This window comes from Stomoxys calcitrans, chromosome 1 (genome assembly GCF_963082655.1).
Source record: "Stomoxys calcitrans chromosome 1, idStoCalc2.1, whole genome shotgun sequence".
In the NCBI taxonomy this organism is placed as follows: Eukaryota; Metazoa; Arthropoda; class Insecta; order Diptera; family Muscidae; genus Stomoxys; species Stomoxys calcitrans.
In genome coordinates, this window is record NC_081552.1 from 188,693,133 (window position 1) to 188,716,446 (window position 23,314).

The 23,314-nt window shown below is 39.1% G+C and overlaps 2 protein-coding genes across 6 annotated transcripts in view; one reads left to right on the forward strand and one right to left on the reverse strand.

The window, feature by feature from the left end:
• LOC106090825 (carbohydrate sulfotransferase 11) overlaps positions 1 to 23,314 on the reverse strand; it is an 80,290-nt gene that overhangs the window by 34,844 nt on the left and 22,132 nt on the right. The gene's annotated exons all lie outside the window — the stretch shown is intronic.
• On the forward strand, positions 22,368 to 23,043 carry LOC106090820 (large ribosomal subunit protein eL21-like). The gene has a single exon (XM_013257139.2). The coding sequence runs from the start codon at positions 22,437 to 22,439 to the stop codon at positions 22,914 to 22,916; it is 480 nt and encodes a 159-aa protein (XP_013112593.2). The 5' UTR covers positions 22,368 to 22,436; the 3' UTR covers positions 22,917 to 23,043.

A 23,314-nucleotide genomic window follows, 5' to 3' on the forward strand; every position in this document is an offset into this window, starting at 1 on the left:
AATTCCATTACTGTTATCCCACGGCAATAATTGTTATGCAACGGTACAAAGTTTGGTTAGGTTGAAAAGAGGGTGCAGGTATTAATCCGCCCCATACCACTATGGATATACATCTAAGCCAGTAATCGACTTGTTGTGCGCTCTAAAAACTATAAAGCATCCTCTAAAAAGAAAATTTTAAGTTAAGAATTCCGTGCTACTTTCAAAATCCTTAATTGTTTTCAATACCACTCCCCTAAGTTGGTTCAAATCTGGTATTGTGTCTCCACCCAAGTGACGGTATCTGTTAGACGCAAAAGCCGGGCAATGGCAAAGGAAATGCTCCGACGTCTCATCGTCTTCCCCGTATGCCCTACACATGACATCACTTGCCGCACTGATTTTACATAAGTGAGCTCGTAGTCCTATATGTCCCGTTATGATACCAATAGCTATACTGACCTCCTTCTTGCTTCCTTTCAGTAAAAGCCTCGTCTTCTCACGTTCTGGATCCCCCCATACCCCCATAGGATTTTCGCCGTCCTACCGACCGTTTCGCTTTTCCACATTGTTGCATGCGCATTCGTCGCCCACTCCCTTAACTCGGACTGTGTCGTCCCAAAAGGCTTCGGGTTAACTAATATTATTGACGGCAGTCCTCTGGCTTTTACCGCCAAATCGTCTGCCCTTTCATTTCCCCTTACTCCGTTATGCCATCCTCAGAGAAGGCTTTAATCTCCTTCTAATACTGCAAGACTGTTCGTGACCTTACCGTCCTGGTTGTTATTGCCCTTATGGCAATTTTACTGTCGGTAAAGATGTTAGAGGCCAACGTAGCGCAGAGGATAGCATGTCCGCCTATGACGCTGAACGCCTGGATTCGAATCCTGGCGAGACCAACAGAAAAAATTTTTAGTGTTGGTTTTCCCCTCCTAATGCTGGCAACATTTGTAAGGTACTATGCCATGTAAAATTTCTCCCCAAAGAGGTGTCGCACTGCGGCACACCGTTCGGACTCGGCTATTTTCATCTCAGGTATCCGATCGGAAACCTCTTCCCTTCCTTCCACGTCTCCTATCGTCGGAACGATTATACCACGACAATATTAGCTGCTCCCATTCTCAATCCATTCTCCCATTACCTTAAGTCTCATAGCCGCAGTGGCTGCTACACACTTAATCTGTAGGTCAATAGGTCGAATATCTAGAATAGTCTCCAGTGCCCTAGTGGGCGTGGTCCTGATCGATCCGCCTATGCCAAGACAACATGTTCTCTGAATCTGTTGTAAGGTCCTTATGTTGCACTTTTTCTCCATAGCAGTCCACCAAACTACTGAGGCGTATGTAAGTTTTGGTCTAATCACGCTCCTGTAGAGCCAGTGGACTATCCTCAGATTCAGGCCCCATTTAGAGCCAACGGCCCGTCTACATAGTGCCCAACATCTGTGAGCCTTCTCAGTACACTACTGAATGTGACATTTCCAATTCAGTTTCCTGTCCAAGATCACACCTCAGTATTTGACCTTGTCAAATATCGAAATCGTCTTATTGAGGAAACGTGGAAGACCTTCGTCTTCCTCGTGAACAGGCATATTTCAGTCTTATCTGGGTTAACATTGAGACCTCTGGGTCTAGCTCAGTCATATGCCATATGCAAGACCCTTTCGGCCCTTCTGCAAAGCTCGTTCGGATCTTAATCCCTTAGAAGTATTATAACATCGTCTGCATAGCAGACGGGTTCAAATCCCTCCTCAGTCAGCATCCGTAGTAGGTCATTTATGGTGGTCACCCATAGGAGTGGCGATAAAATACCCCCCTGTGGCGTGCCACTTTCTCCCTTATATTAATGCCATGGGACACACAATTTATCCACCAGTTCCTTAGCATATGCTTTATCCAGTCTCTAAGGACCGGGTCCACCCGATGCAGTTCTAAGGACTGAATCAATGTGTCGGTCCACACATTGTTAAAAGTCCCCTCGATGTCAATGCATACCGCCAGTGTGTACGTTTTGTCATAGAAGAATTCTTCTTTTTTATGAACAACCACGTGCAGGGCAGTATCCACAGACATTCCCTTGACATAGGTATGCTGCTTGTATTTGAGCAGTTCGCCGGATGTCCTACTCTTTTTCCAGCGAACAGCGGTGTATTTACAAACAAGTAAAAGCGTGCTAAGTTCGGCCGGGCCGAATCTTATATACCCTTCACCATGGATCGCATTTGTCGAGTTCTTTTCCCGGCATCTCTTCTTTGGCAAAAAAGGATATAAGAAAAGAGTTGCTCTGCTATTAAAACGATATCAAGATATGGTCCGGTTCGGACTACAATTAAATTATATGTTGGAGACCTGTGTAAAATTTCAGCCAATTCGTATAAGAATTGCGCCCATTGGGGCTCACGAAGTAAAATAGAGAGAACGATTTATATGGGATCTGTATCGGGCTATAGATCGATTCAGATCATAATAAACACGTTTGTTGATGGTCATGAGAGGATCCGTCGTACAAAATTTCAGGCATATCGGATAATAATTGCGACCTCTAGGGGCTCAAGAAGTCAAGATCCCAGATCGGTTTATATGGCAGCTATATCAGATTATGAACCGATTTGAACCTTATTTGACACAGTTGTTGAAAGTAAAAATAAAATACGTCATGCTAAATTTCAGCCAAATCGGATAGGAATTGCGCCCTCTAGAAGCTCAAGAAGTCAAATCCCCAGATCTGTTTATATGACAGCTATATCAGGTTATGAACCGATTTCAACCATACTTGGCAAAGTTGTTGGATATCATAACGAAATACTTCGTGCAAAAATTCATTCAAATCGGATAAGAATTGTGCCCTCTAGAGGCTCAAGAAGTCAAGACCCAAGATCGGTTTATATGACAGCTATATAAGGTTATGGACCGATTTGAACCATACTTGGCACAGTTGTTGGATATCGTAACAAAACACGTCGTGCAAAATTTCATTCCAATCGGATAAGAATTGCGCACTCTAGAGGCTCAAGAAGTCAAGACCCAAGATCGGTTTATATGGCAGCTATATCAGGTAATGGGCCGATTTGAACTATACTTGGCACAGTTGTTGGCTATCATAACAAAACACGTCATGCAAAATTTCATTTCAATCGGATAAGAATTGAGCACTCTAGAGGCTCGAGAAGTCAAGACCCCAGATCGGTTTATATGACAGCTATATCAGGTTATGGACCGATTTCAACCATACATGGCACAGTTGTTGGATATAATAACAAAACACGTCGTGCAAAATTTTATTTCAATCGGATAAGAATTGCGCACTCTAGAGGCTCAAGAAGTCAAGACCCAAGATCGGTTTATATGGCAGCTATATCAGGTTATGAACCGATTTGAACCATACTTGGCACAGTTGTTGGATATCATAACAAAACACATCGTGCAAAATTTCATTTCATTCGGATAAGAATTGCGCACTCTAGAGGCTCAAGAAGTCAAGACCCAAGATCGGTTTATATGGCAGCTATATCAAAACATGGACCGATATGGCCCATTTACAATACCAACCGACCTACACTAATAAGAAGTATTTGTGCGAAATTTTAAGCGGCTAGCTTTACTCCTTCGGAAGTTAGCGTGCTTTCGACAGACAGACGGACGGACGGACAGACGGACGGACATGGCTAGATCGACATAAAATGTCACGACGATCAAGAATATATATACTTTATTGGGTCTCAGACGAATATTTCGAGTAGTTACAAACAGAATGACGAAATTAGTACACCCCCCATCTTATGGTGGAGGGTATAAAAATAATCACTAATTAATCACTACTGTTTATCAAAAACAAGTATTCGACAGCCCAATTAGAACTGTCATTCAAAGCACAAAACACCACAATAAAATTTGATGTCATTAACAATGCAATTAATTAAATTTTTGTCGACAAATCCAATCCAACAAATCATAAGAAAAACACAAATTAGATCTGGATATTTGACAATCATAAATAACAATTATTTGAGTGGTGGCTATGACGCCGACAATTGCCACTGCACCTACTATAGATTCTAACGCCTCGCTTACACCTCCAACACTTTGGGCAATTAAAGTTCAAAGTCTAAGACATCTGACAGCCGGAAGTGATTAGATGATTACCTTTTACGACAATTTGTTGAGACAACAAAACACCAAAGCAAAGAAGGCCAACTCACCCGATCAGCCTGCCAGCCAGCGGCAGCCGACTTGTGGGCTCGCCGGCACTGATGTGCATTAAATCGTAATAAAAAGAAATCATTATTTTCCTAATGACCTACAGCTATGGGAATGTTGGTCGTTACCAAAAGGATAAAAGATTTTCCACGCACGCACACACACACACAACTACATAAATAAACTGAGGCATAGTAAATCCCTAGAGGGATTGGCTAGCCAACAAGCCATGTTAGTTGGTATACTACACACATGTCATACCCAGCACCTCCCTACACATGCTACTGTTATTTGCGTTGTCATGTCAAGGTTATTTACTCACTGCCATTATACGCTACTGGGTTCTCGACTAAAGTGGAGAAATCCATTGTAAGGAATATTTAAATTGTTAATGGTGAGCTACACGCAATCCAAAATGCAAATGTGATTTTTAAATCTACATCCCAGGATAGAGGAAAGCTACCGTAGCGTAGGGGTTGGCATATCAGCCTATGACGATGAACGCCTAGGTTGAAGTCCTAGCGAGACAAAATTTTCATCGGTGGTTAACCCCTTCTATTGCTGGAGTTACGATAGCACAATCCCAACCTTAATAACATTTCCTAATCCACCTACGTTATAATATTTCCAAATAAATTTCATATAAGAACATGTAGGTCACTTCATTTCATTTCATTCCATTTCAACACCTGGTTGCTACATTTAAGAACACACAAACATACATACATACGTAAAAGCTCACACAGTCATCCAGGTGCATCTTTTTGCAACAGTTTTCTCACAGTCATTTTACATACATACATACAAGCTGACACAGTCATTCAACTGCATCTTTAGCAATAGTTTTCTCACAGTCATTTTTTGTTAAGCTAAGCTATTCTGTAATTTCTATTGTTAAGTTATTGGTACTTGTGAAAAAATTTGAATAAAGAAATCGACTCCCGTTCTGACAACCAACTAGTGAAGTTGTTATTAATTAACTGGCGCAGTCGAAAAAAAAGTTGAGTGCATATCAACTTCGCTCCCGCTTTCAAAATCTATTAAAGCATATAATAGAAGGAAGCAAATCTATTACGGAATATAATAGAAAAATAAATATTAGTGCTAAGTGAATTATAATAACAAAAAAAAAAAAGATTCTATATTTATCAAAAAATTAATAAGTGAAAAAATAAAACAAAAGACAAAACGAATAGTAAAGTATTAAAAAACATTCAATCTATAAAAAACCAGCTTATAAGTGACACATTAAAAGAAAAGACAACGAGAATATCAAACTACTCAATAACCAACAAAGGAAAAGAAATAAAAACAAAGGAAAATAATTATAGAAACTGTCAAAAAATTTTTTTTTAACAATCAAGCAGTGATTCAAATAAAACACAAGTAAAACACCACTACCTCTCCTTCGAGAGTCACCAGTGACAATAAATCTCCTTAGGAAGATCGCCCAAATAATTTCTCTGCTAAAATCAACGAATTGAATATTTCGTCTACCTCCCTTAAGGCGGAACATCATAAACGTCCCGAATTGCAACCTTTGAATCTGAAGAAGTCCATAGAACCTACACCACCCTCGCATATCTCCGCTTCGCATAACAGCATAAGTACCAATAGTCAGAGCAGCAGCACCCTTAACAACTCGAACAACAAAACAGCCACTACAACATCAACAACAACGCTGGACATGGAACTACTTCTAGTAATAATAGGGTAAATAGATATAATCTAATTATTAAGCACACATAAACATAAATAAATATTAAATATATGAGAAAAGCAAACCGTTCAAAACCATATTCAAAAATATTCAGACACCTTGTACCAATACCAGAACACGTAGAAATGTCCTTAAATAACCTACCCCCAACTAACCATCTTGAAAATACCAATGTTCAGTCATCAGGACAAACAAGACCCTCATTAATCCTTGATTCCCTGAAGATTCCAGACATAGTCAAAGACCTCCCCGTTTTTGATGGAAATCCAAGATGCTTACACGAATTTCTTACTAATGTTGAAGAAATTCTAGGCCTACTTGTCGAGATTGACGGTACGAACTACGCCAAAATTATTCTTAGGGCAATTCGAAATAAGATAGTGGGACCAGCAAATGAGATACTAAATATTTATGGCACACCATTAATATGGGAAAATATTAAATCCAACCTAATACTTCACTACTCCGATAAACGAAATGAGACTTCATTAATCCGAGACTTGCACAATCTACGACAGACAAATCAAACCGTTCAGGAGTTTTATAGTTCAATCATAGAGATTCTATCAACCATAAACAATAATATTATGATTCACGAGACAAATTCAAGTGTGATAGAGGCGAAACAGAAACTATTTGCGGAAATGTGTTTAAACACCTTCCTGTCAGGACTAAAGGAGCCTTTAGGTTCGAGTATTAGATCCATGAGACCTAATACGATGGCAGAGGCACTTTCATTTTGCATAAACGAACAGAATATGTTCTATGTAAAGAAACAGTCAAATTACACAAATTTTCTGCCACGACAGGACAATAGAAATTTTTTCCCCACACAACCATATAATTCAAGATTTAGAAATGGTTTCATCCCACAGGTTGCAAGGCAGACTTATCCCATGACACCTTTCACATTTAGCATTCCTGGAAATCAGAATCAACCAAGATTTAGTCCGAATCCTCAAACTAATAGGGCAAATATTTTCGGACAAAATAGACCCTCTATCCCCTTTGCCCAACGGAATTACTCTCCTGACGGACAGAACATACAGACTTCCAACAACCCCAATAACTTGAATACTCAGAGAAATCGGCAAAACATATTACCACCCCCGGAACCCATGGACATTAGTTCGGGCTACACTCACCTGAGAAGACCTACGAGTACACAAGTCCGTAGAAATATGACCCAGCCACAGAATTTGCATAATATAAATTTTTCGAACCCACCGTACACATATTTAGATGATTACTACCAAGAAGACATTGCTTGTATCCAGGGAAATGACTATAGTCAAGAACCTATAGAACCTTTAGGGCATAGCGTTGAGGAAAGTCATTTCGACAACGAGATTGACGACTCGGAAAATTTTCAGTCGAGAGCCTCGCAGGACCAACTGGATACTTAGACGTAAATGTACACGGACAGACCTTACCCTTCATTGAGATATCCTCTCCTTTCGATAGACCATTAAAATTTTTAATCGATACAGGTGCTTCGGCATCATTCATAAACCCAGAAATTGTTAATCCAAACGAATGTGAGACTTGTGCTCCTATTATTATGACAACGTCCCTCGTCAGTCACACCTTGGATAGGAAAATTAAATTACCAATGTTTTTAGAATTCAGAACCGAAGGTGAAATAGAATTTTACGTGTTCAAATTTCACAATTATTTCGATGGATTAATTGGAGTAGATATTTTAAATAGGTTGAAAGCTAAAGTAGATTTTGGTAGGAAATCCCTGATCACCAACTCTATCGAAATCCCATTTAAATTTAGACCAAACTTTTCATCAGGGAAATTCCATATTCCGCCATGTTCGAAACTTGTCATTAAATGCCCAGTAGATACCAAAAACGGCGACTTTTTTATGAGAAAAACGTTTTTGGAACCCGACTTATTTATTTCTGAAGGTATTTACTTCTCGAGAGAATGGCACAGTTTCGTCGAAATTGTGAACAACTCGGACAAGGAAAAAATTCTATGCATTGAACAACCGATAAAGACAATCCCATATGCGAAGGCGGATTTCATTGAAGTTAACAACTTCAATATAGATGCGGGAACCCCGAACCTCACTAATAACGTATGGAAATCCATTCGGATGAACCATCTAAATGTTGAGGAAAGGAAGGCTTTAATAAACCTCGGCAAAAATTTCGAAGACATATTCTTCAAGGAAGGCGAAACCCTTACCTTCTCTAACCAAATCAAACACCGAGTAAAGACGTCGGATGACATACCAATATTCACTAAATCTTATAGATATCCTTATATACATAAGGAAGAAGTAAGATGTCAAATCGATAAGATGCTACGACAGGGTATTATTAAACCGAGTTTCTCCCCCTGGAGTGCTCCCGTGTGGATAGTCCCTAAAAAGAAGGACGCCAGTGGCATCCAGAAATGGAGACTTGTGATCGATTATAGGAAGTTAAACGAAAAAACTATATGCGACAAATATCCAATACCCAATATTACGGATATATTGGATAAATTGGGAAGAAGCATGTATTTTTCGACACTTGACCTGGCAAGCGGCTTCCACCAGATTGAAATGGACCCAAGAGATGTTTGTAAAACGGCATTTTCTGTTGATGGAGGTCATTTTGAATTCGTACGAATGCCCTTTGGCTTGAAAAATGCCCCATCAACATTCCAACGGGTCATGGATAATGTCTTGAAGGACCTAATTGGAACAGTTTGCTTAGTCTACTTGGACGACATAATTGTTTACTCTACCTCATTGCAAGAACACACGGAGAATTTGAAGAAAGTTTTCGAGCGACTCAGAGAGTCAAACTTGAAAATTCAGTTAGATAAATCCGAGTTCCTATGCAAAGAGTGTGCATTTTTGGGACATATTGTTTCCACAGAGGGTATTAAGCCAAATCCCGAAAAAATTAAGGCTATACGAAAATTTCCTATCCCCAAAACACAAAGGGAGATCAAGTCCTTTTTAGGGTTATTGGGATACTACCGGAAATTTATTCAGAATTTTTCGAATATTACGAAACCTTTTACTGAATGTCTGAAGAAAGGTCGGAGAATACGTTTCGACGAACGGTATGTAAAAGCATTTGAGACCTGCAAGGACCTTTTAACTAATGACCCGATTCTTCAATACCCAGATTTTTCAAAACCTTTCAATCTCACTACGGATGCTAGCGACTTTGCTCTTGGAGCGATTCTTTCCCAAGGAACAATTGGGGCGGACAAACCGATATGCTATGCTAGCAGGACATTGACCGACACTGAACTTAACTATTCCACTATAGAAAAGGAACTGTTGGCCATTGTCTGGGCGACGAAGTATTTTCGGCCCTACCTATTCGGCCGAAAATTCAAGATTATAACAGACCACAGGCCACTGACCTGGATTATGAGTCTGAAAGAGCCGAATTCGAAACTAGTTAGGTGGAGGTTGAAACTAGAGGAATTTGATTATGAGATAGCATATAAGAAAGGGAAACTTAATACAAACGCTGATGCGTTGAGCCGCATCAAGATAGACAATTGTGAGATTTCGAAGACCAGCGAAATTGGCATCAATTTACTTGAAAATGTTACGGATGGATCAACGATTCATTCTGCGGACGAGAATTTTGACGATGGGATCCCCATATCGGAGCGACCCATTAACGAGTTCAACATCCAAATTATACTCCAAATACGTGACAGGGCACCTGCCATGGTGCTGGAGACTATATTCAAGAATAAGATGAGGAAGACAATTAGTAGACCGGAATATAACGAGACTACCATGACAGAGATCTTCAGACAACACATACCTTCGAAGAAGCTATGTGCTATAATGTCTGACGACGAGAATTTTAGGATACTTCAAAGCACATATTCAAAATTTTTCTCCAATAACAAACTTTTCAAACTAGTGAGATGTAAAGTCATGCTAACCGATATTAAAGACATCGCCGAACAGGATAGACTTATTAGTGAGTACCACGTCAATCACAACCATAGGGGCATACAAGAATCATACGAACACCTTAAACGGGAATACTTTTTCCCATATATGAAAAACAAAATTGCAAGTTACATAAACCTTTGTGAGACTTGTCAAACACTTAAATATGATAGAAGACCACCGAAGCCGAAATTTGAAAAACCCGAAACTCCGAGTAGCCCTTTGGATATAATCCACATAGATGTCTACTGCATAAATAAGCGAAATATCTTGACGTTCATAGATAAGTTTTCGAAATACGCAGCAGCATACTCCTTAGATTCAAGAAATAGTCTATCCATTTTAAAGAGTATAAAACACTTTACTAGCCTGCACGGCATACCCCGAAAAATCATCTGCGATCAAGGCACAGAATTCAGCGCCTCTATTATAAAAGATTTTTGCAAAATGAACAACATAGAAATTCATTATACATCGTTTCAACAAAGCACTGGTAATTCCCCGGTAGAAAGACTGCATTCAACAATAACGGAAACATACAGGATCATCTTACAGAAATATAAAAATTCCGAACTCCCATTGGACCACGACGAAATTCTAGCAGAAGTCATAATGACATATAACAACTCCATTCACTCATCGACTAAATTGACCCCTTTTGAACTATTTTATGGTAGGACTCAAAGTTTCGAAAAGAATTTAACTTATAACACCGAACACGATTACCTACGAAGGTTACAAGATTTTCAGAATCATCTATACACAATGGTAAAAGAAAAGTTGTCAAAGGATACAGAGAAAAGAATCGACAAATTAAACGTCAATAGAGACACACCTGACAATTTTATTCAAGACGAAAATATTTACAGAAAAGAATGTAGACGCAATAAAATAACCCCGAGGTTCTCGAAACGCTTAGTAAAACAGGACGGAAAAGTAACCCTACTTACTTCCAATAATCAAAAGTTACATAAATCCAAAATAAAAAGGAAACGTAAAAACTATACCTAATTTTCTTTTTAGATTAACTTGGACGCAAGCTCATATAAGAATAGTCAATGTGGGAGAAGGACAAGGCATCATTCCTCTGAAACTGGGAAGAGGCAAAATTATAACAGACTACAATCATTTAATACATATAGTAAACCTGGAAGCCTACGCTAATAACTTAATACAATTAGAGAAGACAATAGATCACTTTAACACAACCAAATTTTCGGAAACTGCACTAAAAACTACTAAATTGAAATTAAAAGAATTATCAACGAAACTACATATATTAACACCGAAATATAGGCAAAAAAGAGGACTTGTAAATGTTTTGGGATCTGCTATTAAAGTAATAACGGGAAATATGGATAATGAAGATGCCGAGAGATTGAACAAGGATATAGACAACTTACTAACAAGTAATAACCGTATTAATAACACACTTACCCAACAACTAATTTTAAACACCAACATGATAACCAGATTCGAAAATATTACTAATTACATCAACAATGAACAAATAGCTATAACAAAGTCAATAAGAAATATTCAAGATCAGACCCAAAACTCCCTCAACCCAACAATAAATACTCTAATGCAAATTCAACAACTAAACCAACTAAACTACAATATTGACATACTAACTCAACACCTTAACAATGTGGCTGAAGCACTAGTACTATCTAAGTTAAATATTATTCCTAAATTGATTCTAGACCCATTAGAGCTAACTGCAATTTATAAGACCTTATACAATGCAACACATATACAATCCTCAGAACACTTATACGAACTATTAGAACTGAATGCGTATTATAACAACACGAACATAATATTTAATATAAAAATCCCTATTTTGTGCAACAGTGTCTTTGATTTTTTCCATGTTATACCAATACCATTTAATAAGACTTTAGAAATCATAAGCGAAAAATATGTACTAGCAAATAAAAATGAACTTGTTATGATTAAAATTAGATGTAAAGAAATAGAAAAGGAATTTTACTGTAATGAAAATAACGCATTAAAATCACATATAAATACGAATTGTATAAAGGATATCATGTATAAAAACCAAACAGCATCATGCCATTTAAAAGATATAGGACAAAAAATAGACATTATACGTCCAGAGAATGATTATTTGATACTTGTAAACCCCCCAACACAACAAATATATACACATTGCAATAACCCTACTCAAACCTACACAATAAATTCTTCATCATTAATCTATTTTACAAATTGTAAAATTGCCATCAATGATATATGGTATAACAATGAGAACGACATTTTCTGGGACAACGGCAAGCTATTTGAAATGCCACCCAGCTTTAATAACAACATTGTTATTCTTTCGAAACAAGAAGAAATAACAATTCCCAAATTAAACGAATATAGATTTCAAAACACAGAATTAATACAAAATTTGGAAAAAAGCTCTACAAAAAATTTTAAATTGACATATACAGCATTCAGCTCACTAACTGTTCTAACTATCATACTAGTTATCATCATTATCTTGAAGAAATCAACTTCAATTATTTATTCATTAGAGCAACGAATTAATGAAGTTCCGGCCACAAATTGCCCCAAGCCCTTATGGCCCTCACTTCATTTTAGGGAGGGAGGAGTTACGATAGCACAATCCCAACCTTAATAACATTTCCTAATCCACCTACGTTATAATATTTCCAAATAAATTTCATATAAGAACATGTAGGTCACTTCATTTCATTTCATTCCATTTCAACACCTGGTTGCTACATTTAAGAACACACAAACATACATACATACGTAAAAGCTCACACAGTCATCCAGGTGCATCTTTTTGCAACAGTTTTCTCACAGTCATTTTACATACATACATACAAGCTGACACAGTCATTCAACTGCATCTTTAGCAATAGTTTTCTCACAGTCATTTTTTGTTAAGCTAAGCTATTCTGTAATTTCTATTGTTAAGTTATTGGTACTTGTGAAAAAATTTGAATAAAGAAATCGACTCCCGTTCTGACAACCAACTAGTGAAGTTGTTATTAATTAACTCTGGCGACATATGTGAGGTGTTATGCCATATAAAAACTTCTCACCAAAGAGGTGTAGCATTGCGGCACGCGGCACTATGGGCGGAAATGGGAAAGCGGGCAAAATTAGAAATTGTAAGCACACATTAAACTCTCTTATTCCGGTCGACACGGATTAACTTTGAGCACCACACAAGCTGGAACTTTGAGCTCCGACTTGTGTGGTGTCCTTTTTTGCGGATGGTTAAAAGCTCCGTTTTTATACGGCGTAGCTGCAAATGCGGCCGCTCGGCAGTCAGCGATTTTCGAGAGGAGAGTCACAGTGAGGAGTCAGATGGCACTGGCTCTTAATTAAATACTGAGTGTCAATGATACTCGAGATGATTAGGCGAGTTGTTGGCGCCTTCAAATAACCGATGGCCAACATCAGCGTCTGTTCCCAGGTTAGGGATGGTTGGAGGCGAGCATCGGATCTTGGAGCGAGCGGCTCGCGACAATGAGGGATACATGCGCGATTCCACAAAACCCATGCGGTTGGGACGATGGGCCAGTAACCCGACCCCGGAAAATTTGAGAATCACTATGAGAAACAAAGGAATAGTAACAAGTAAAAAGGCGGTCCGAACTTTGGATACCCACCACCTCGGGTATATATATATAAACCCCCTTTTGTCACAATCCAGTGAAAATTGGATAACTTATGCACCCAAATTCGGCACGGACATTGAGTGGTCTAATATATATGGCACTATTCGATTTTGTAGAACAAAATATTGGTCTTTTTGGCAGATATATCCAATTATAAACTGATCTGAATCATATAAAGGTCGGATATCGTGAGGCTCAGAAAAACTCACTGTTTCAAATTTCAGCGAAATCAGGTAATAAATAAAGCTTAAATGGGCTTCAGTCCCCTTACCGGCTGATCGGTCTATATGGCACCTATATCTAAATATAGTCCGATTAGAACCATATTTAGGTCGCATGTTGGGAGGTCTTAACCTACACACTGTTTCAAATTTTAGCGAATTCGAGTAATAAATAAAGTGTTTATTGGCTCAGACCCCTTATCGGCAGATCGGACTATATGGTAGCTATATCTAAATATAGTCCGATCTGAACCATATTTGGGTCGGGTGTCAGGAGGCTAAAAATAACTCATTGTTTAAAATTTTAGCGAAATCGGTTAAAAAATAAAGCTTTTATGGGCTTCAGACCCTTTATCGGCAGATCGGCAGAACTATATCTAAATATAGTCCGATCTGTAACATATTTGATTCGGATGTTGGGAGGCTAAGAACTGCGTACTATTCCAAAATCTAGCGAATTCGGATAAAAAATAAAGCTTTTATGACCTTCGGACCCTTTATCGGGAGATCGATCTATACGGCAGCTATATCTAAATATAGTCTGATCTGAACCTTATTTATGTCAGATGGCGGGAGGCTTAAAATAACACACTGTTCTAAATTTCAGCGAAATTGGGTAATAAATAAAGCTTTTTCGGCCTTCGGACCCTTTATCGGAAGATCGGTCTATATGGCAGCTATATCTATATATGGACCGATCTAATCCATATTTAGGTCAGATGTCGGGAGGCTTTAAATAACCTACTGTTGCTTCAGCAAAATCGGGTAATAAATAAAGATTTTATGCTCTTCAGACCCTTTATGAGGAGATCGGTCTATATGGTAGCTATATCTAAATATAGTCCGATCTGAACAATATTTGGGCCAGTTGTCGGGAAGCCTTAAACTACTCACTGTTGCAAATTTCAGCAAAATCGGAAGTGTAATGAAAAATAAAGTTTTTATGGGCATTAGACCCTTTAACGGAAAATCGGTCTATATAGCAGCTATATCCAAATATGGTCCGATTTGGTCCGTTGAAGAACTTAAACAGAGTGCATCAAAAAGACGGATTTGTGCAAAATTTCAGCACAATATCTCAATTTTTGAAGGCCGTTGAGTGATTACAACAGATGGACGGACACACGGACATCGTTAAATCGTCTTAGAATTTTATGACGTTCCGAAATTTATATACTTTGTAGGGTCGAAAATTGATATTTCGATGTGTTGCAAACGGAATGACTAAATAAATATACCTCCTATCCTACGGTGGTGGGTATAAAAAAGAACCCCCCTAACGTTACGTTACGACCCACGCAAACGAAAAAAGGACCATGATTTGCATCTGGAATGTCCGTAATGTTCGCAATCTCTATAGAGAAAGTGTAGTATACGCACTGGCGGTTTGGAGAAGTACAAGACATATATAACCGCCTTACAGGTAGTGCGAGGGACCGGGAATGGCGTCACTACAACACCAAATGGTGACAAACTATACTATAGCCGCCATGACACGAGGCATGCATTTGGTTGTGGATTTGTGGTTAGTCGGAGACTGAAACATCTTGTCTCCTGCTTTACTCCGGTTCATGAGAGGCTAGCCACAATCCGTATAAAAGTCAAATTCTTCAACATGAGCCTCATTTGTGCCCATGCCCCGACAGAAGACAAGGACGAGCAGACCAAGGATATTTTCTATGAGCGCCTAGAGAAAGAATTCGACCGCTCTCCCGCCCATGATATTAAAATCGTTCTGGGAGATTTTAATGCAAAGATAGAGAAGGAAAATATCTTTGGTCCAATTGTCGGAAAATTTAGCCTACACGAAGAAAGTTTCCATAATGGGTTGAGGCTTTAAGATTTCGCAATAGCAAAGAACATGGTAGTTAGCAGTAAAAGATTTCAACATCGAAGGATTCACAAAGCCACATGGTTGTCGTACGATCAAAACACAAGAAACCAAATTGATCATGTTGTAATAGATGGAAGACATTCATCCAGCGTGCTAGATGTACGATCGATCCGTGGAGCGAATATAGATTCGGATCATTACCTTGTTGCAGCAAAGGTTCGCACCCGACCGAGCATGGCGAGAAAAGTACCATCTGACACTGCACGGAAGCTGGACCTTGAAAAGCTGCAAACACAACAGTTGGCAACGGCATACTCCAATCGACTGACCCAACTGCATGATGAAAGCACTCCTTGTTCCAAAGACATAATGGCGCAGTGGCAATCCATTGCCCACTCCATGGAAAAAGCCGCAAAATCCGTACTTGGGTACCGGAAGCCTCCCTCGAGAAATCCATGGTACGACCAAGAGTGGCGAGATGCTACTGACGCCAAGAATGCGGCATACAGAACAACCCTGCAATCAGTAGCAACGCAACCGATAAAAGAGAGGTATCGGGAGAAAAGGAGAGAGGAGAAACATCTATTCCGCTGAATGAGAAAGGAAATGGAAAGATGTGAGTGTGATCGAATTGAGATGTACAGGAGTCAGAATTTAGTGCGGAAATTCTACACATCCTCCTGCAGACACAAAGGAAGAAATCTGGTAACTAATATAGATAGTGTGCTGGAAGAATATTTTACATTTTATGGAAAGAACATTTAACCCAACTGCTAGAGTCCGACGATGGCGGCGAAGAGGATACCGCAGAACCAATCTCTGATGATGGTATAGAATGTTTACCTCCTTGTCAGAATAAGGTCCAAGAAGCTGTAACCCGACTGCAAAACAACAAGGCAGAAGGAGCCCACGGGTTGCCCGCTAAACTATTTAAGACCGGAAGCGACACGTTGATAAGGCATATGCATCAGTTTGTTAGCGCGATCTGGCTAGAGGCACGCATACCCGATGATTGAAACCTCAGCATACTATGTCCCGTACACAACAATGCCAACTACGGAGGAATAAGTCTCCTCCCCATGGCATACAAGATACTCTCGGGCGTACTAATGAAAGATTAAAACCTAAAGTCAATGAGATAATTGGGACCCCCGAACAATGCGGCTTTAGACCTGGTAAACTCACAATAGATCAGATATTCACACTGCGCCAAATCCTGAAAAAGACCTGAGAAGGACAAATCAACACCTACCATCTCTTTGTTGAGTACAAAACCGCCTTCGACAGCCCTATACGTTTAAAGTTATTTCAAGCCATGTCTAAGATTGATACTTTGCAGAATGATACTTGCTGATACATGTTCCTCAGTAAGAATAGGAAACCATCTCTCCTGACAATTCAATGCCAAACGAAGTTTCATACAAGGAGAAAACTTAACGTGTGATCTCTTAAATATCCTGCTGGAGAAGATTATACGAGATGTAGATGTAAATAGAGATAGCACACTAATCACAAGAGAACACATGCTACGACATCGACATCATAGGTCGGTCACCGGAAGTAGTAACTGCAGCCTTTCAAAGAATCGAAAAAGAATCAGTGAAAATGGGTCTGTCAGTAAATGGAGATAAGACGAAATGGATGGATTCCACTCCCAAAAAGCCTTGTACAACCGAGCAGATAAAGAACATGGAGAAAGTTGGGAACCACAACTTTGAGATAGTCAGTAACTTTATCTACCTCGGCACCGCCGTAACCGAAACAAATGACACCAGTTTTAAGATAAAGCGAAGAATAATACTGGCAAACAGATGCTACTTTGGACTAAGTAAGCAGTTTAGAAACAAGGCCACCTCTCGACGGACGAAGACTACACTTTACAAGACACTGATACTACCCGTGCTGTTATATGGTTCTGAAGCATGGGTACTTGTGAAAGCAGACGAGGCATCGCTTGGAGTATTTGAGAGAAAGATTCTTCGTAAAATATATGGACCAGTTTGCGTTAACGGAGAATATAGGCGACGTATGAACCACGAGCTTTATGAGCTGTATGACGACGATAGTATAGTTACACGCATCAAAATACAATGGCTGCGTTGGCTAGGTCATGTTGTCCAGAATGGATGAAGAAGCTCCAGCAAAGAAGTCTTTTGAAGGCAAACACGGTGGTACACGCAAACCGGGACGACCAAAAGTCCAATGGAAAGATAAGTTGGTGGGAGACACCTCGATACTTGAAGTCAGATATAATAAAATGGGCGCAGAAGATCTAGGCGCTTGGAACGCTATTCTGCGCTCGGCTACTGGAACAAATGTTCTGCAGTTAATTCACAGAAAAAAAGGCAAATATTGAGTTGAAATATTGAAATTGACGGTTAAGAATCTAGCAAGTAAAGAGGCGCTCAATTTTGAGGAACAAAATATTGGTTTTTTTGGTAGCTATATCCAAATATATACCGATCTGAACCATAAACGACACGGATGTCGAAAAGTCTAACATAGGTCATCGTGTCAAATATCAGCGAAATCGGATTATAAATGCGCCTTTTATGGGGCCAAGATAAAGACCAAGGTATGGTAGCTTTATCCATATCTGGACCGATCTGGCCCAAATTGAAGATGGATATTGAAGGGATATTTAATCGAGAGATCGGTCTATATGGCAGCTATATCCATATCTACACCTATCTGGGACAAATTGCAGAAATATATCGAATAGCCTAACACAACTCACTGTCCCAAATTTAGCGAAATCGGACAATAAATGCGTCTTTTATGGCCCCAAAACCTTATATCGAGAGATCGGTCTATATGACCGCTACATCCAAATCTGGACCGATATCGGCCTTATTGTAGAAGGATGTCGAAGAGCCTAACACAACTCATTGTCCCAGCTTTAAACTGCCCAACTGCTCCTTTTATGGGCCCAAAACCTTATATCGAGAGATAGGTCTATATGGCAGCTATATCTACATCTAGACCTATCTAAGCCAAATTGCAGAAAGATGTCGAAGAGCTTAACGCAACTTGCTGTTCCAAATTTCGGCGAAATCGGATTATAAATGCGCCTTTTATGGACCCAAAACCATAAATCGAGAGATCGGTCTATAAGGCAGCTATATCCAAATCTGGACCGATATCGGCCTTATTGAGGAAAGATGTCTCAACTCACTGTCCAAAATTTTGACAAAATCAGACATAAAATACGCCTTTTATGGGCCCAAAAACTTAAATCGAGAGATCGGTCTATATGGCAGCTATATCCAAATCAGGATCGATCTGTGCCAAATTGAAAAAGGATGCCGAAAGCCATTACACAACTCACTGCCACAAATTTCACTGTCAAAAATTTTGACAAAATCAGACATAAAATACGTCTTTTGTGGGCCCAAAACCTTAAATCGAGAGATCGGTCTATATGGCAGCTATATTCAAATCAGGATCGATCTGTGCCAAATTGAAAGACTGTCACAAATTTCGGATAACAAATGTGGCTTTTATGGGCCTAAGACCCTAAATCGGCCGATCGGTCTATATGGGGGCTATATCAAGATATAGTCCGATATAGCCCATTTTCGAACTTAACCTGCTTATGGACAAAAAAGAACCTGTGCAAAGTGTCAGCTCAATATCTTTATTTTTATACCCTCCACCATAGGATGGGGGTACACTAATTTCGTCATTCTGTTTGTAACACCTCGAAATATGCGTCTAAGACCCCATGAAATATGTATATTCTTGATCATCATGTCATTTTAAGTGGACCTAGCCAGGTCCGTCCGTCTGTCCGTCCGTCTGTCTGTCGAAAACACGCAAACTTTCGAAGGAGTAAAGCTAGCCGCTTGAAATTTTGCACAAATACTTTTTATTAGTGTAGGTCGGTTGTTATTGTAAATGGTCCATATCGGTCGACGTTTTGATATAGCTGCCATATAAAGAGATCTTGGGTCTTGAATTCTGGAGCCTCTAGAGTGCGCAATTCTTATCCGATTGGGATGAAATTTTGCACGACGTGTTTTGTTATGATATCCAACAACTGTGCCAAGTATGGTTTAAATCGGTCTATGTTTTGATATAGTTGCCATACAAACCGATCTTGGGTCTTGACTTCTTGAACCTCTAGAGGGCGCAATTCTCGTCCGATTTAATTGAAATTTTGCACGTAGTGTTTTGGTAGCACTTCCAACAAATGTACCAAGTATGATTCAAATCGGTTCATAATCTGGTATAGCTGCCATATTAACCGATCTGGGATCTTGACTTCTTGAACCTCTAGAGGGCGCAATTCTCATCCGATTTGGCTGAAATTTTGTACAATGGCTTTTCTCATGACCTTCAACATAGGTGTCTAATATGGTCTGAATCGATCAATAGCTTGATACAGCTCCCATATAAACCTATCTCCCGATTTTGCTTCTTGAGCCCCCAAAGGGCGCAATTCTTATTCGAATTGGCTGACATTTTACACAGGTCTCCAACATATAATTTAATTGTGGTCCAAACCGGACCATATCTTGATATCGCTCTAATAGCAGAGCAAATCTTTTCTTATATCCTTTTTTTTGCCTAACAAGAGATGCCGGAAAAAGAACTCGACAAATGCGATCCATGGTGGAGGGTATATAAGATTCGTCGCGACCGAACTTAGCACGCTTTTACTTGTTTTTAAATACTGTAGCGTGATTTCAACAGACCGACGGACGGGCATTGCTAGATCGTCTAAGATTTTACGACGATCAAGAATATATGTACTTTATAGGGTCGGAAATGAATATCTCGATGTGTTGCAAACGGAATGACAAAATGAATATACCCCAATCCTCGGGTAGTGGGTATTAAACCAAGCGAAAATGTTTCTGAGCCTTTTTTTTTGGTTTAAACAGCGATTAGTTTTCACCTCCGTCTAATATAAGTGATATTTTGATGCTATTTTCTTCAACAGTACTGTGTTGGATGCATTCAATGAGCAGTTTCATGTGATGTGCTGCCCATCGTATAAATAATTTATGGATTTTAAAGTGCTGTTTATTTAGAGGGTAATTTTAGGAAAAGTATATCAGGCTTCTTAAATCTGAGCGTGCTAAAAATAAATGTTTTCATAGAACACACATTCAAATAAGTGTTTGCTTATTTGCTTCAAAGCACATCCAGATCAAGATCAAGTGATAAAATAACCTTCGAACGATTACAAAAGGTGTTAATTGGCATATGTTATTTGTATACAGTGTGTGCTATTCTTTGGAAAGCCAAAAGTGATGGCAAAGAGAAGGCAATTAAAAATGACAGATGGCAAAAGCCAATCACATTTAATTATGGCATAGAATGGGAAAGTAATACAAATAATTAGTGGAAATGGAAGCAATTAGCCTCTGTTGGGAAATGGCAATTAAATGAATCATGCCAATGCAAAATTTCGCCCAAACACCCTATGAGGTAACAGTGGGGAAATTTCTCTTATACTCTGATTCAAGTGTTAGCTCAATAAGCATGCCGCAGAGAGACATTCATTTCTAGAGAAGTTTAACACGACTTAACGCCCCACATATATCGCCAATATTAGTGAGGGGATAATCACCGCCGGCTTTCCTTTGCAGGGACTTGTCTCGAAATTTCGGAACAATTTAAATTAAATCCCTTTTTGATAACTTTTTCTTTTTTTCCCATATGACCTTAAGCCAGACAAATCTCAATAAAGAAAATAGTTCCTGCAACTATTATATAGATACAGGACGAATTTATCCATTGAATCCATGCAACTGTATGCAAAAGTGTTGATTATCCTTAACATTCTAATAGATTCCATAGTTTCAACTAATTTCATTTGTAGTTCAGTTCCTTCGCCATTACGCCGAGCATCAAAACACTCTCCTATTTTAAGAAACCATCACATCCAGGATAATCCCAATGACAGAGATCCTTTGGTATCCTTAACACTATAATTCCACACGTTTGCAGATTTTCCTCTGTGAATACCATATTCAATTCTTATCCCTGTTGTTATTGCACTTCATTCTATTAAACTGATTTACAATGACCAGTTATACCCTTTTTATATTCATTTAAATCCTATTATCTCAGGTGGCTGGCTATTAAGTGTTTCCTCTGTACGTTCTGTAGTGGTTCCACTCCCCCTTTACCCATCGCGCCAAGGTGATGGTGAAAATCTTGTAAGCTGTCGTCAGATATGCACGGGTGACACACACTCTCGTTGCAAGTGAATTAATGAAACTTTTATGACCCGCAGGTCAATTAAAATAATGTGCGCCACGGGAATTGTGTGGTCAGTGTAGGGGGTGTTTTTCTGGCTAAGAGAAGGCAATGAAAAAACATTTAAAATATACGTAGAAATTAATCAAGCAAATGTTAGTCTTAGAAACATTTGGAATACCCTACCCCACTATTGTGTTGTGAACACTATTCCACTATCCGCACATGTTGCGGATAGTGGAATGCTTCATACGGAGTAGCTGCGTAGAGTCTCAGTGAGAGACCGGGCGATTTGACAGGGTGAGTAGTTGGCGCCTTTAAATAACCAATGGCCACCATGTTCCTGCATTGATCGGGCCTTTGGACCTCTACGACTACCACAATATCTAAGGAGTTTGGTCGATATCGGTTCAAATTTAGCTATTCCTCCTTCCAATGCTAAAATATACCTCATTATATCCACCACCTTAAGATGGGAGTATACTAATCCAGTCATTTCGTTTGTAACAAGTAAAAATATTCATCTATGGCCCCATAAAATATATATATATATATATATATATATATATATATATATATATATATATATATATTTTTTTTTTTTTTTTTTTTTTTTTTTTTTCTTTCTCTGAATATAAGACCGCGTGGACGGTATTTTCTAAAAGGGAACTACACACAACAACATGACTAATTCTAAGGGTTATCGTCGCGGTACCAGAGACATGTTCTCTCGCCCCTTCCGCAAGCATGGTGTCATCCCCTTGTCCACCTACATGCGTGTCTTCAAGAACGGCGATATTGTAGACATCAAGGGCAATGGTGCTGTCCAAAAGGGTATGCCCTACAAGGCCTATCACGGTAAAACTGGCCGTGTCTTCAATGTCACCCCTCATGCTGTCGGTGTTATTGTAAACAAGCGTGTGCGCGGAAAGATCCTACCCAAGCGCATCAATGTCCGCATTGAACATGCCCACCACTCCAAGTGCCGTGAAGATTTCTTGCGTCGTGTTAAGGAGAACGAACGTTTGTTGAAGGATGCCAAGGCTAAGGGTACCTGGGCCAACTTGAAACGTCAACCTGCCCAACCCAAAAAGGCTCATTTCGTCAAACAAATCGAGGAGCCCATTGTATTGGCTCCCATTCCTTACGAATTCATTGCCTAAGTTATGTTTAACATATCTTAAGGTGATGTTGGAAGAAGGCGTTTTGTTTGAAGTAATTTTTTACATGCTGTTGTAGTAGATCGGAGATGCTTTTCTATGAAAATTATCCTGTACATTTATTTTAAAAGGAAAGAAATATATATATATATATATATATTCTACGCGTAAAGCTAATAGCTTGAAAATTTGCACAAATACTTAATTGGGAATTGGAAATGGGCCATATCGGTTCAGATTTAGATATAGCTTCCATATAAACCGACCTCCCGAATTTGACTTCTTGAGCCTCTGTAAGCCGAAATTTTTGTCAGATTTGGCTGAAATTTTGCACATAGTGTTCTGTTACAACTCCCAACAACTGTGCCAAGTACGGTCCAAATGGGTCTATAACCTAAAAT